This window comes from Takifugu rubripes, chromosome 22 (genome assembly GCF_901000725.2).
Source record: "Takifugu rubripes chromosome 22, fTakRub1.2, whole genome shotgun sequence".
Lineage (NCBI taxonomy): Eukaryota > Metazoa > Chordata > Actinopteri > Tetraodontiformes > Tetraodontidae > Takifugu > Takifugu rubripes.
Genome location: NC_042306.1, coordinates 8,532,918 through 8,547,984, shown reverse-complemented (window position 1 = coordinate 8,547,984; position 15,067 = coordinate 8,532,918). Strand labels below are relative to the sequence as shown.

The 15,067-nt window shown below is 41.9% G+C and overlaps 1 protein-coding gene across 3 annotated transcripts in view; it reads right to left on the bottom strand.

Moving 5' to 3' along the window:
- The window catches only part of astn1 (astrotactin 1), a 254,474-nt gene that overhangs the window by 129,533 nt on the left and 109,874 nt on the right, over positions 1-15,067 (bottom strand). For all 3 annotated transcript variants that reach the window (XM_029830837.1, XM_029830838.1, XM_029830836.1), the window contains 2 exons: positions 7,525-7,691; positions 1,705-1,899 (listed from right to left, as the gene is read on the bottom strand). In XM_029830837.1, the coding sequence (XP_029686697.1) occupies positions 1,705-1,899; positions 7,525-7,691 (362 nt within the window). The remainder of the gene's footprint in view (positions 1-1,704; positions 1,900-7,524; positions 7,692-15,067) is intronic.

Genomic DNA, 15,067 nt, shown 5'->3' with positions numbered 1-15,067 from the left:
ACGAAGGTGCCAACTTAATTTAGGTTGGTGTTGTTTGTTGTTGTTTCCCCAATATAGTCATTAGCATGTAGCATTTTCTTCAGGATCGCCTTCCTGGTACAGGCATTTGATCAGGCTTTGACATCATTGAGCCAACCCCCCCCCCCACCCGATGAGGTAAGGGTCATTCAAATGCTGTTTAAGCGTGTTTGATTGTGTTGATTGGTCCGAAATGAAGGAATATAATATGAAAAAGGAAGTTCGTTAATGCTACAAACGCTGGTGCAACATCTGCACAGAAAGATTTAGCAGCTCCTGTTCAGATCTCCACATAAAAACCAAAGCTCTGCTCAAATCAGAAGAAAACTCCTCCTCACCTTCGTTTATTTAGTAGCAACAGTTGTTTTTTCAACCTCTTGTCTTGTCTTCTTAACTGCTTTATCCCTTTCAGGATCGCGGGGAGGGTGCACAATGGGCAAAGGAAGGTTCCCGTAGTTTATCCCAGGGCCCTATATGAGCCCATGGGTACCCATGGGTACCTCAGCAGCGTTCTGAAGGTGTTCTGGCACTTTTCCTTATTAGCGGAACACCTTCCATGGCTCGAACCAAGAACCCTCCACTTCTCAGCCCAGTTCCCAATAGAGTGAGCTGCCACTGCCCTTTTTTTTTAACCTCCTGCTCATTAAAACTCTCTAAACTGTTGAGATGCATAAAACAGAGAAAATAACTTTTCTGTAGCCTGAAAAAAGCTTCAGCTGATGAATTTTGCTGAACAGCTTTCAAAGGTCATATTTAAAGTAAATATCGTTGTTGCTCCGAAAGGCGGCGTCCCACATTGCACATTCTGGGGGCCCAGCCCTGAGTGTTGAGTTCGGTTTGGATCAATCAGAATTACCAAGAATTAAAAGCCCGGCTCAACCCAAAACACAGCAAAAGTGCAGACGTCAGCGGGGGCCCGGTTTGATTTTATTCAAGCAGAACCCTGCTCCTCTGCCTGAATCTCATCATGCTTCTCATGCTGAAACCGTCTCTGTTACAAATACTAAACTCCTGTCTGATCCAGTTAGGCTTGATTTGAGCAAACTGGCTCCAGTTCTGTTTGTAGTCATCTCCTTTCTGCTTTGTGTTTTGATTGGAGCTGGTTCCTCTTCTGCCGGATCCACACAGAAGCAGTTAGTGGTACCGCTGTACTCTGCCTCAACGTACACATCAACAACACATCAACAACACTTTCATCACATCAGATGGCACAGCAGAAGGTTTTTTCTTTGTTCTCCTCCCTCTCTACAGCTGCAGTGATGGACTCTTCCTGGAGGGGAGAAGACTCTGTTGACCTCTTTGATACATGTTATATGGAGGCATTGTGATAATTAACCACCTTTGAGGTGCACAGCTATTGGGAGCAAGTATTTGGACCGAACAGGTATAGTTTTTAGATGTCTCAACTTCTCTCTCTTTTCCAAAGCGGATTGAGAAGATTTAATCCCAGTGAACTTCCATCCAGTGGTATTTAATCACAATAGAAGCTGATCAAGGATCAGCGGGTACATCTCCTTTATCGGAACCTTTTAGGAGCAACTTGTTTCACTTGACTGATGACAGGAACGGTACACAGAGCTCAGCACCATGGGGGACTAGAAACACAAACTCTGCCCCTGCTGAGCTACAAATAGCCCCCCCCAAAGTTGCACATGTTCTGTTTTCACGAACAGCCTGCACGTTTACCTGAAAGTGGCCTTGAGGATCTGTCCCGAGGTGCTCTCTTTGGTGTGGTTGTTATAGCCGTAGAAAAGGTCTCCGAACACAGTCTGGTTGGCGGGGATCTCCACAGCCTCCAAGCAGTCCACGCCCTCTGTGCAGGCTTCAGACAGCGGTAGACATGACCTCCCATCCGGACCCCGTTTGTAGTCCTCAATGCACCTAAAATGAGGAGGTTCGGAGGTTCATATCGGGGGGATTAGATTTTATACCTGTAAAATGAGCATTGTAGCATAATGATTTAATTAAACTCAAACATAATAGAAACCAAGAGAAAGTGTTGCAACATAATATATATCACATTCTGAAACAGTGGATGTATTATTTCAAAGGTGGGGTAAAAAAAAAGAAAAGCAAAACAGGTCTTTCTTTGGATTGTAAATCTCAAATGTTCAGCCTCAGTAGAATCAATTCTGAGTAACTGGCACAAAATCATTCATTTCAAAACAGAGTAAGATCCCATATATGAGAGTCCTCTCAAGATTCTTTCATATTAATGAAGTTTTGACATCTCCGTGTATAATTGAGTGTGTGAAATAAAACAAAGGCACAAGAAACTGGAGAGAGAGTAAAAAAGGAGAGAAAGACAATCTGCCAGGGATTTGCACTGAGAGAAACTCTCCTGGATGCTAAATGTCACAGAGTTAATGCCAGTCTCCAGGGGGACCAGCAGGGGATTAGTCACATCTGAACTGTGGAAAGTGACTACGACACAAGTCTATTGCAGATACAAAATGAAACATGGTGTTTTATGTAAAGGTGAGAGAAATCAACAACGTCTTCTAGTGTTCAATACCAAAACTTGCTCAAATAATCTAGAGGCCGTGGAGACTTACATAATTGTTTTTTGTTTTGTTTTTTTCTGACTAAGTGAACTGTTTCTAAAAACAGAAATTTTAAAAAACAAACCTCTAAATTCAAGTGCTAAATGTACAGAAATCACATAAAAATGGAAAAATCTTGCATTTGGGCCCAATTAAAACTTTACAGGCGAGGCCCGGGATTTCCACTCATGTTGTTGGGGGCACAGAGATTCAGTGCACAGATAAGAGCTTCAGCATCGTAAACTGATGTGTTTACCCAAAAATCTGCGCATGTGGTTGCGAGAGGAGTGACAACACCTGATGGGCTCTGCCCTGATCACACATTATTGTAAATTACATTAGGCAGGAATAAAATCAACTGAGACTAAAACTATTAATGCTTCAGCTGTATTGATGACCTTTTGTCAGTATATAGTATAAATACAGAGAAAGAGAGACTTTTTTAGTGTGTGTTCAGTATATGTGGATGTCATTAGAATAGTGGCCAATATTTTATGTACCTCATTAACAACACAATACAGTGGAAAGAGGACAGATTAGTGCACATGAGGTAAGAATTTATTGTGTTGACATAGAATATAATGTCCATAGGCCCAAAGAGCTCCTAGCCTGTTAATGTAAGGATCAGACTGCCTTTACATATATACATGTGCTACATCCGGTAATGTCCATGTACATATACAATGACATGGATAATGCATTTGAAATCATGATATATAGAATATTATAAGAATTGAAGGGGCTTTCCTTGTTAGTTTGCAGTGTTTCTATTTGTGCTCCTTTGTAATTCTGAACTTGTGAGGTTTGCGATGTTTTGAGGTTTTTTTCTCTGTTAGCTTCTCTCTCCTCAGAAGGACATGATAATGTTTTGGACTGCGCACAGACGTGCTAAAAAGATTAACTCAGCCGCTTCCTTGGCAGAGATAAGGAAGCCGAGTCGGCTGGAACCACCTGTTCCTGCGTCTTCCGGTGGACACATACTGCTGCCAAAGCAAGCTGAAGTGGTGAAAAACGTGTTGCTGGCAGCTGTATGCTAAAGGCTCGCATGTATCTAATCAGTATTTAGCCTCCGCAGCCTCTGGCTACTCTAGTTTTATCCTCCAGTGAAAGTAGCTATGTGAAAGCTATTGCCCCTTAATGTAACTAACATTTGGTGCAAGACTATTATCAAGAACCTTCATGTTGTAAAAAAAAAATCCCACCTGAAACACGAAGGACATTTCCATTAATCTCTGGAATATGAAGATTATCAAAGTGATCTTCAGCAACTGTGACTCAACGAGTGGTGCTGCTGTCACTCAACAAAAAGTTGCCAGTTCAATCCCACCTTTCTCGCATCCTCCAAGAGGATGACATTGAGGCTGTTATTGTTCTAATAGGAGCTTCTTCAGCGGCCCAGAATGAAACATATATTCACCCATGTTCATCTCCACGGTGCGTCAACCTTTGTGACCAAATTCAATATTTCGAGCTGTAGACTTTTCTCATGAAGGCTTCTTTCAGAGCTTAAGTGGTTACTAAACCAGCTCCAAATGGTTTTGCTGCTCAGCATTCCTATTTGTTACTCCCATGGCTGTTAGTTAACCACCTCTAAATGTCTCCCTCGCTTTAACCACAATCCTCAGGGTGCTTTATAACAAATACCGCGTGCAAATCAGTGCGACAGCTGCCGCAGTTTTCATTTTGATTCAATAAGTTTGTTTCAGCTTGGTTCTGCCCTTAACAGCCCTTATATTTCATGTCTTTTCAGGGAGTTAGCGAGAAAATATAAAGTGTACGGATCTCTATATTGAGTCACGGAGACGTGAGCGGGGCCAGAACTGAGGACAGAACAGGCAGCAGGTGCTGGCAAAGTAGCTCCTAATGGGACAATTCTGTGAGGTTCACTCACCATTCTGCTCTAATCTATAGTACACAAATTCAATGACAGACAGATTCATACTGCTGCATGCTGGACTGCTGTCACTCCTGGACTCTCCAATGCTCATCAACCAGTTTGGCGTTTCCCCTGAAAGCTTCAACAGACGTCTGCTCTCTCCCATTTCTGCCAGATTCCCTCTAACAAGCACCGTTCTGGACCTGCGGGTTTCACGGTGACTCTGATGCCGCAGATACACCAATCGCCTTCTGTGGCCTGCACCGGTCTGTCCAGCCCTCGCCAGTGTGACAGCCTTTTCGGGAAAATCACGTGGGCATTCTCTCAGACCAGTCTCCCCTTTCCAGCTTTAGAGAAGCACCAGTACTCCAACATATTTCTGCCCAGTAAGAGTTTGTCACTTTGGCAAACAAATGGTGTTGGCACCAAAGGGCATCAGCTGCTGGTGGAAACTGTCACTTTACCAACCGAGGTCATGTTTTCATCCCGCAGATCAGTGTGCTGGTCAGGATTGGCTACAAGCCGCTTCCTCTCGTAGTGTGCCGATAGAAAAGCCATCGTTGTCGTGGCTTTCTGTGCTGGCTCATTAGTTGCCCTCGTGCTGAGCTGTAGACTTGGTGGACATGGCTCTGAGACAATCGACACGCGTTTGTTCAGATAAACAGGGCAAGCTCCTATTATGGGTTGTGCGAAGAGCAGTTTGGGCTGGATCACTTCTGATGCTGTGGTCGTCAGGTTTTGCCGAGCCTGCATGAAAACATCTATCTGCTGTGGCTGACGCCCCAAAACACACTCCAGCATGCTTTAAAAGGCAGCTAGATGGTGACTGGACCCTCTTTTTAGCAGACATTGTAAACACAGAACCCCCGGTGGAGTTTCCTCAAGCTCAGTTTTGGGTGTCGCCGTGAAGTTACGAGTGATTCATCTGTTTGCATTCACTGCTATGTTCGATAAGCAGCGCGCGTCAGTATGAGCGCGCCATCAGGTCGATCAACGCATGATCAATAATCTCTCACTTCCGCAGTCCTGTTTACCCTCCAGCCAGTGGTCACGGAGGCATTTACCCAGGCTGGGCAAAGTGGCAAAGAAGTCAAATGGGGGCATTCAAGGAAGACTGTCACTAAAATGTTGCTTTAATATTTCAAAGATCCGTGAGGAACTTCTATGAATACCCAAACTACCTTCCATAGCCACCCCACAAGTGCACTTGGCACCTCCTCAGCTTGTTCCTACTCAGAAGTCAGTTGAATAAGGAGAGAGAAGCCAGAAAACAGGGGAGGAAGCGATGGTTCTAATAAAACTGCAACATTTGCAGCATTAAAAAAAAGAATAAGAAATTGTTCTGTAAAGTCAAGACAGATGTCAGATGCAAAATGTCATGTACAGATTAAATGAGTTTTGAATCTACTGTAACCTTTACAGAAATGAAATATGCAAAAATGGGGGAAATCTAAAATGCACATCAGATTCACATGCTGATTAACCAATGGCTGTAAACACATCAGGACCAAACAAAACAACTGGAATCTCTAATTATAGACAAAGAGCTTCGACTGCCCTCAATGTTCAATCATAAATCAGCCTGGGTAGATAGATGCTCAGCTGAGTTCTGCAAACATTTCCGGTGTATTTTTTATTTTTTTTAGATGTAAACAACTGAAATAACATTCAAACATGGAGCTACAGTTTTACTCCTCTGAGCCCAACAAAGATCCTGCCAGTTGCCACATCTCCCTCCTCATGTACATTTGAAAGTGATCTCTTGCACACATATTCTCATCAATAATCCAACAGGACCAGTGTGACCTCTTCAAAAGTAGAAACTCTACTAGTAACACATGCAGACTCGTTGTCAAGACCAGACCCGGCCACTCAAATGCTTATTTCAATTTCAAGGCTTTATTTTGCCAAGTCTGTACCAGTACACAGAAAATAATCCAAGCAATATTCAGCAAACAGGAAAGACAGAAGATGAGGTGTAATGTAAATACAAGCCTGTCATATGAAGGAAGATGAGTGGGTGAGAAAAGGAGCAGTTTGACACAGTTGAGACACGTGAGGGTAATTAGGGTTCAGAGTTATAGATGAGAGGAGAGCAGAAGGAGGGGGAAGACGGGGAAAGGACAAACCAGTGACAAAACAGCAGAAAGAATAAAAATAAACACACACCAGGCAGACCCTAAGAGGATTCAATGCAATAGACATCTCTCATTATAGTTTTATGAGATGCATAAAACGTAATTTTTTCCACCTCCGCAAAAAGAATATTTGACTATAGGGGGTCATTTCTGAGTAAAAAGCATGAAAAACTCCACCTACAGCTTCTGCAATCACAAATATGAATGGCTGCTCTCCTGCTTTATTCAGCGCATTTATCAAACTAAAATCCAAACACCCGTCATTGAATTAGTCCTTGCGGTTAAATCTTCAACCGTCTCTTTAGAAAACAATTTGAAGGCATATCAACGTTCTCTGGAAAAGCAGAGTCAGGCCCAGTCCACCAGGGCTGTGATGCAGCCGGGTTTCCTGTCCTCCCAGACAGGAAACGGCTTTCACTGAGGCAATTGGGAATACATTTTCTACCTGGTTGGTCAGAAAACCCGGTTAGATTACAGCCCTCGGGGATTGGATTTCAACATCCCTGCTCCAAAGTCTCCACTCAAGCATCTGACATAACACCAAAAACACACAACCACCCCTATTATATACTCTGTGTGTGTGTGTGTGTGTGTGTGTGTGTGTGTGTGTGTGTGTGGGCATATGAGAGAGAGAGAGAGAGTGATTGTAGATCCATGATTCATCCATTAATGTAACTACGGTAATAACATCTGGGCTGATGTCTTTTCAAAATAGATCGTTTACAATGTTTCATCCAAACAGAGACCACCATTATACATTTTCAGGTCCCTTTTCTTCAATAAAGACTTTATGATTTCAAACATGAACAGCAAAAACAGTGATAATAATAATAATACATTCTGGATTGCTTTGTCACATTTGTAGAAATTCAACCTGACTGATGCACAAAAGTGCAGTTTAATCCAAAGCTATTTCAAAACAGCAAGCAGAGAACGTCTCCTTGCTTACCCACAGAACATCTGGATGTTGTAGAGAGTCGGGTCGTCCTCCAGAGGAGCCAGCTGCTGGAGGCACAGCTGCTCACAGCCTCCGTTGAAGCCATCCGAGCAGTCGATACCGATGCGGTGGTCATAGCAACCGGTCCCATCCTTCATGGGGCTCAACCCTGGGGGACACTGTGAACAGAACAAGTGCTTGGTTTAAATGAGGGCTGTCACTAATTGCACATTTAATAACTTTAAGGATAAGTTCTCCCTTATATGTTGAGGATGTGCTGCACCCAGGTGGGGCAGGTAAACAGAGCCGTTAGCATCTGCGCTGCGGCAATTCAACCAACTCCTGTTTGCATTAGTGCAGTGAATGAATGTGGTTGTCTGAACAATAAGATGTTTCATGTAAAATTATCATATTCTCATGGATGAATAACAACAGGAGGCACAGGTACGGAACCAGTTATTGGATAATTCAACCCCTCACAAAACACTCATTCAGCTCCAATGGTGCTTCTGTATTATATCCATATTCATGCAGCATAAATGAGCGGCTTTACAGATCCCAAAAAAATATTCTATCAGACAATAGAGCTAAACTGTTGAACATAAGTCCTTATTTGGCAAACAGATGATAGCAGACTTCCTATTATGAATTTCATTACTCTGGACTTTAAAACTCAATCAGATGACAAAAAATGCATCCTCATGAATTGTAATACATTTTTTTATTGTCAAGTAAATTAAATAGATTTTCCGATAGGAAGGCTTTTCGACCGTTTCCAGCACAGCAATGCAATTCACGACTGCATAATCAATACGGCTCATAAAAAAGAGCTTCAAAGTGGTATCTGGTGTGAGGCAGGGGAGCCTACGCAGCACGGCCACTTGGATATTTAATTTAGATTGGCACAGGGAGCTGTGATGAAATGGCGGAAGACATGTGTCATGTCAGTGAAACTCTTTCGGGTGATTCTTCGTGTGGTGAGGAGGATGAGGAAATTCTCCAGCTTTGAATTTTAATCTTCATACAATCCAGAGAGGCGTGCGTGGCGTCATGTCTGATGAAAGAAACGACATCCTTTCGCTTTGCAATGTGTTAAAGAGCAAAGTATCGTAAAGATTCACATCCAGAAATGACAAAAAAAACACCCTTTTAATTACAGCTTTTTCTTTTTCTTGGTGTGCACGTGGACGTCAGCTTGTTTGAAATGCAGCCTGTGATGTGGTGAATTTGTAAAAGGGCCACGAGACCCGACTTTACCCCGTTTCCCTCGTTCCACAGTCTTGTTCATTTTGTGCGGAGGAGTTCTGCGTAGACCTGTCAGATCAGATTCACATTATGTTTCCGGTCAGCTATTACTTCAAAGGAAACTAGGATGGTGGGGTATTTAAACCAGGCACAGCCACCTCCAGAACTGTGATGAGGCAGATGTTTTTCTCTGAGGAATCTTGCGTTTTAATCTTCAGGCCTTTTGCATCCAGCCTGCTCATTAGATAATGAAGCCTGTATTGTTACCGGGTCCCAGCTGTGCACTTATTTCCTTTGGGTGATAGTGTCGGGGTCTACTGCTAGTCAGAAAGGATCAAAAAGAAAGGACTTTCCGTTAATGAGAGTTTCTCCCTTTAAGGACTTTCCTGATGTCAGCCTCATCCAATCATCCTGGGTGACAGAGTAGTGGGGAAGGGGCCTCTGCTTACATGTTTTCATTCTTTTGTGACCAGCAGGCCTTTATGAGTGTGCGCCAGCCAGGTCAGAGAAGCTTCTGTAAACATGACTACAGCCATTGTTTACAGACCAGAGTGAGACTGGGTCTGCACTTCCATCTGCTGGTTACCAGAGAGGATGGAGAGGAAGAGCGATCCCCCATTGCTCTGTTTACTGATCGGCATCCTGCAACAAATCTAACATTCCTACAGCTGCCTTGTGTTCATTGTTCATTGTTCGGCAGATTTACTCTGAGTGAATGGATACATAAGACAGACTGTAGGGCCAATTATAGAAGAAAGAGTCCCAGAAAGAAAGCTGCTCAAGAACATGTTGATGGGACTTGATGAAGCTGAAAAGGGATTGAAGTTCCAATACATAATTATTATTAATTATTTTACAGTTGCTCTTTCCATGGATTTATGGATTTAATCCTGTCAATCAAGAGTGCAAAACAAGACAAACCAACAAAGTTGTCTGTGTATTTTCTTTGTTTCAACAGTTTTCTCCTGTCTTACTTGTCTGTCTTCCCTCCCTCATCCTCCTGTCTCCTCTCCATCTCCCTCAACATGTGAGACAACCCTCATGTGTCATCCCTCTGTTTAAATGTTCCCCTTCTCATGTATTTTAACCTGCTCCTGTTCCCCCCCGTGCGCAGTGTGACCCTATTCATCTCCTGTTCTTCCTGTTCGATGAATATTGCTTGGATTATTGACCTGACTCTCTTTGGTCTGCTGGATCGGATTTATTTGCCTGACTGCTCTATTTACTGGTGCAAACTCTGTAAAATCAAAGCAGCCTAACTTGCTGTGAAAGGCACAAACATAGCAGGTTGTGCTAAATGATCCTTCACCACAAAGTCCTTTCTAACCCCCCCCCAGGTGAAGACTGAGGATCATCACATCCCTCAAACACGGCTCACAGAGACAAGTTGAGAGACAAGCCTCCTGGAGGACAACAGTGAAGGCCTCTTCCAGGATTTTTAATGGATAAGACACCCTGTTGATTAAATGACTCTATTGATTGCTCAGTCGATCTGATGGGGGAATAAATGGTCATACGTTTAAAACAGCATAGGCGCTAACTGTTGAGTCCACTGCAGTTGTTAATTTAATCATGAAATGAAAAAGATACCAATTTACACAGAGGACAAATACTACTATATATACAACAGTGTTGCCCTTATGTGGGCTATAGGAACTAATCAATTATCAGGCACTATTAGCAGAACCTCTCAGACTGTGACAGATGGTGTGGAAAGAGTGATTCTTCTATGCTAACAGCTTAGGGGTGAAATCTCAGTTGGAGGCAGACAGACACAACTCAAATGCATTAGCTTTATCTCAATTTATCACTTTCTATTGGGGTACCCATTCTGGGTTTTGGCCTGTTGGTGGTGACAGCAGGCAATTATCATCTCATAATGTAATTTTCAATAAACACATGAATGGGTATTAACATTGACTTTGACACTTTTAAAAAAAAAATGAAGACATCTCTTATGCCGTTAGTCTCTAACTACACAGTTATAAGGGAAAGCAAATTTATTTTACCAATGTCAACAATAGTTTATCATCCAAACAATTCAAAACCCATAATTATGATGATTGTGATACCCAACAGTATAAATAAATTTGATTATGTATGTAGCATGTTTGTGTGTGTGTGTGTGTGTGTGTGTGGAGCGGCAGGAAGAGTTCTCCATATATACGTGTTGTGACCACTGTGCAGAATGGAGACAAGTGCTGAGCGAGTCCTCCCTGGTCCTGCTCCTTTGATAAACTCATATTGATTTTGTCACTTTGCAAGGCCCTGTTATGACAAATGATTTATTACCTCGAAGGTAAATGGCACACGAGACAGGGAATCTCACGACACATCTGCACCAACAGCCTTCAAATCAATGGGAACCGGTGCAGTCGGGGGCTGTGTAGAGATGCAGGTTTAGAAGAATTTCTGGTGATGTGTTACTCCAACATGGCTTGGCAGACACAGATAGCTCATTTTATTGATTGCTATAATATGCTTGTGACAACCAGAGGAACAGTCATTCTGTCCCATTTTCCATCTGCCCATAGAACAATAATCATTTGAGTATGATGCCACTGGACTCATATGTGGATTGTTGAGGGTGCCATAAATCTGGTTTATAACCCCTGTTAAATTACTGATAACCCTCTGTTTAAAGCCATAATCCAACCGAGGGGACCTCAACATTCCTAAACTTGATTGGTATCTGAAACACGTTACATGGGAGCCATCTTTTCATAGCGTTAGGTGGCTTAAAGGGTGGGGTAGGAAAGACACACTGTATTCCAGCAATAGTCCTCGCCGTAGTGCCTCTGCCCAGAAAAGGCTTAACATTACAAGTATACTTCGCAGCAAAACCCACGTTCATACATGGAACCCCACACTCTTTAAACTTTACATTGTATTTTGGATTTTATATTGATTCTCCGCCTGTGTGTTTTGTTTTTCCCCCCAATACAGAAGGCCTGTTCACATTGGTAAATATTGTATTCATTGTTGTGACCCTGAGTGAATGGTGCTGCCCAACCAGTGACAAATTACTCCTCTCCAGTGTGTGGCATTTACAGTGTGTATCTGCAAGTGATTGTGAAGGGGTATTTTTCAGCGGCAAATGATGCACAGTACACGGGATAATGACTCTCCATTGAAACACAAAAAGAGTCTAGTAGAAAACGTAATTACCATTTATCTCTGACCATTTAATAACTGGACAGTGAGTAACAGCAGTGCCGTTTGCCCTGCTGTGATGAGGCTACGAGTAGAGTCTGCTCTTTGAAACCTCTTAAACCACCACAATATTTAATCCTGTTTCTTAATGGAGATAAATTCCTGCAGCGCTTCTGAGGCTTAAGGAATCAGTGCTCTGTATTTGCCAGACGGCATCAAATCCCTCGGAGAGGAGCTGGACAATCTATGAACTTTTCAGTTTTGTCTGATGGGCAGATTAGTGCACAACAACAATCATAGTTTTAGCTGTCCTTCATAGAGTCTTTATATCATTAATTGACTGGACTCCGTTAGGATAAACAAAAAAACCTTTCTTCTATTTAATTACTTTTATTTCATTTAATAAATAAGAACTGTGGCTGATTAGCTCGGTTCTTGGAGACACTTGATACATTGACTTTAACAAACCTTTACAACAAGTACAACGAAACAAAAATTAAGAATGAGACCTCGCAACAGAATCACTTGACTGATGGAGCAGCGCAGCACTGACATGAAAAACTGATGATTTTCCTTCTCTTGGATTTTAGCACTGAATCATTTTTATCATTGGCAGTGCAGTAAAGAAAATGCAATTGTCCGGTTGATGTCACGCCCAGTTCATTCATGAACAAGTCTCCCCGTTAAACTGCTACAGCTGAGGTAAGGGTTCATTTTCCACATGGCAGTTCATCGTTTTTTGGGAACAATTGGGACCACATTGCCTCGGAAGACCCTATCAGGAGTATGTAGCTCTCGATAACCCACCTGCAGCTTTTAGGGCCACACACATCTCTCAACCACGATCAGATGAGAGAATCCAGAGCAACATTTGGTTGTAACACAAAATCCAAATTTAAACAACAACGTTATAAAACTAAAAATAAATAAAAGTCCGATTTAGATTTTGAGACCGTGTAGATAAGCAAAAGGGAAAAAAAACAGGGTATTTAAAAAACAAACAAACAATAAAACTAAACTACATTTTTGGAACTATATTCATTTCACAAAACAATGGTAGTTTTGTTTTCTTGCCAAGTACAGTTATTCTCCGGGGCAACACTTCTGTAACCATCCACAGTCTATTAAGTCCAAATATAACTTCAAGCAATAATGAAACAGCCTATTTCAAGGCTATGCATAACATTAAAAAGCATTGAGTGATATATCAAATAGAGAAGGATGGTATAATGTATTTTTGAGATAGTTAAAAGGTTTTTCTGCACCGCAGAGCCCATGGGAACATTTATGTCTACTTCACAGAGAAAATTATCTATTCTGAGAAGTTCTAGCCAAGGAATCATATTTTGTAGCCTAAAACATTCGTGCTGATATTTTAACTCCCCTTTCATTTAATGGAGAAAAATTGACCTTGGAGAATGTTCACAGTGATAAGATAAGCAATATGTCAAAGGTCAATTTATCTCATTCTGCTCTTATATGGTTGTTATAGTGAGCAAGTTCAGAGCAGAATCCTAGACATTTAATTAAACTAAACTTAGAGCCTTGCAAATCACTGCAGATAAGTCTCCATGACAGCGGTACCCATGGTTTTGGCTAAAGAGCTACTTTTAGAATGACAAGGTCAAACTGGTTTACCTCTATTACAATTACTTTCATCCCTCCCAACACTTCTAGCAAAGAAGTCAGTTTTATAGTTGTAATGAAGAGCCCAAAAATGCTGCAACACATTTCCTTTATTGTAAAATTGAGTGGCTCTTCCAATGCCATGCGAGCCACCCACGCAATGAGGTTGCAATTGACTGGATGGTCGCGACTGACGTGTTGGTCATCCGGGCTCTATGTAGCCGCTCTATGTAGCTCTATCTAACCACTGCCATTGAACCATTCCTCCTCCTCTGTCGTGTTAGATGGGATCGGCCTGTGAACAGCGGTCTTTAAATCTCACCACAGATTCTGTATTGGCTTAAGTCTGACCTTTTCTAGGCCGAAGGTTCGTGATCAGGTTAGCTTAAATATTTGAGACATATAAGATAGGCTGTGTTTTTTTACTCATCAGTTTTCTGTGGTGGCTGGAAATTTCAGGTTTAGTCTCATCTGACCACATCATCACCTGTCTTTCAGGCTTTACTAAAAGCCTTTGTTCTGGACACTCTTCCAGGAAGCCCAGCTCAGGTTTCAATTTGTAAAATAAATTCTACCTTTGTGGAATCGAAGTTCAACACAACTGTAATAGCAGTATAAAAAAAAATGGAAATGCAAAATGGTTTCAAAAAGGTGACTGGCACTGACTCTAAACCTAATCAAGGTAATTAATTTAACAATTGCCAAGGTAATGATAATTTTTCCAGAGACAATAAGAGACCTGAGAAATAGAAATTTGGACGTCAATTCTAAAGTCAAAATCTGTAAAAAAAAAATTAAAAAAATAATTCTGGGAAAAATGGAAAAAGCACGTTTACAGTCTGGGGTTCCAGCTACAGCCTGTACAAAATGTTCCTTAAACTAATGAGCTAGGAACACATGTCTCTGCTGCTCCCCCAGCATCCTTTGGTCCGTGGGCAGCTTTAAACAGGGTTATCTGAGGTTCTGAAGTTAAATGCAGGATGAAGGGGGGAGGGGGGGCACATTAAACACAGAACAACACTGGGGTGCCGTGGCAAAGAAGGAAAGGAAAGGTGAACAAAGATTACAGAGAAAGTCAGCACAGCAGGTCAGATTCATTCCTGATGACCAGACAGACTTTAAAATAGTTCCAATAAATCAGAAAACCCATCTGCCGAGTCAAAAAAAAAACCTGCTAGAGAAAAATGACAGATGTCCAGTCACTTCATTTTCCTCTTTTCTGTTCATGTGGGAAATAATAAAGTAACAGCAAGTATCAAGTGTCGGTTACTGTGTATGCTGAGGCAGCACCAGTGTGCCATTTTAACTGGTGAGCAGATCAAATGTTGCCATTCACAGACGTTCTCACTGGACGTTAGCTCGACCCTCCACCATTAAAAGTAATTTGGGGGCTGTTTTACAGAAAGATTGACCACCACAGAGCGAGAAATGTCAACGTAGAATACTTACATACATCCAGGAGAGAGAACAGTCCTGATAGCTTTCTTCTGTGACTGTTCTTTATGTTGAACAGCATGCAATCAGAAAAAAA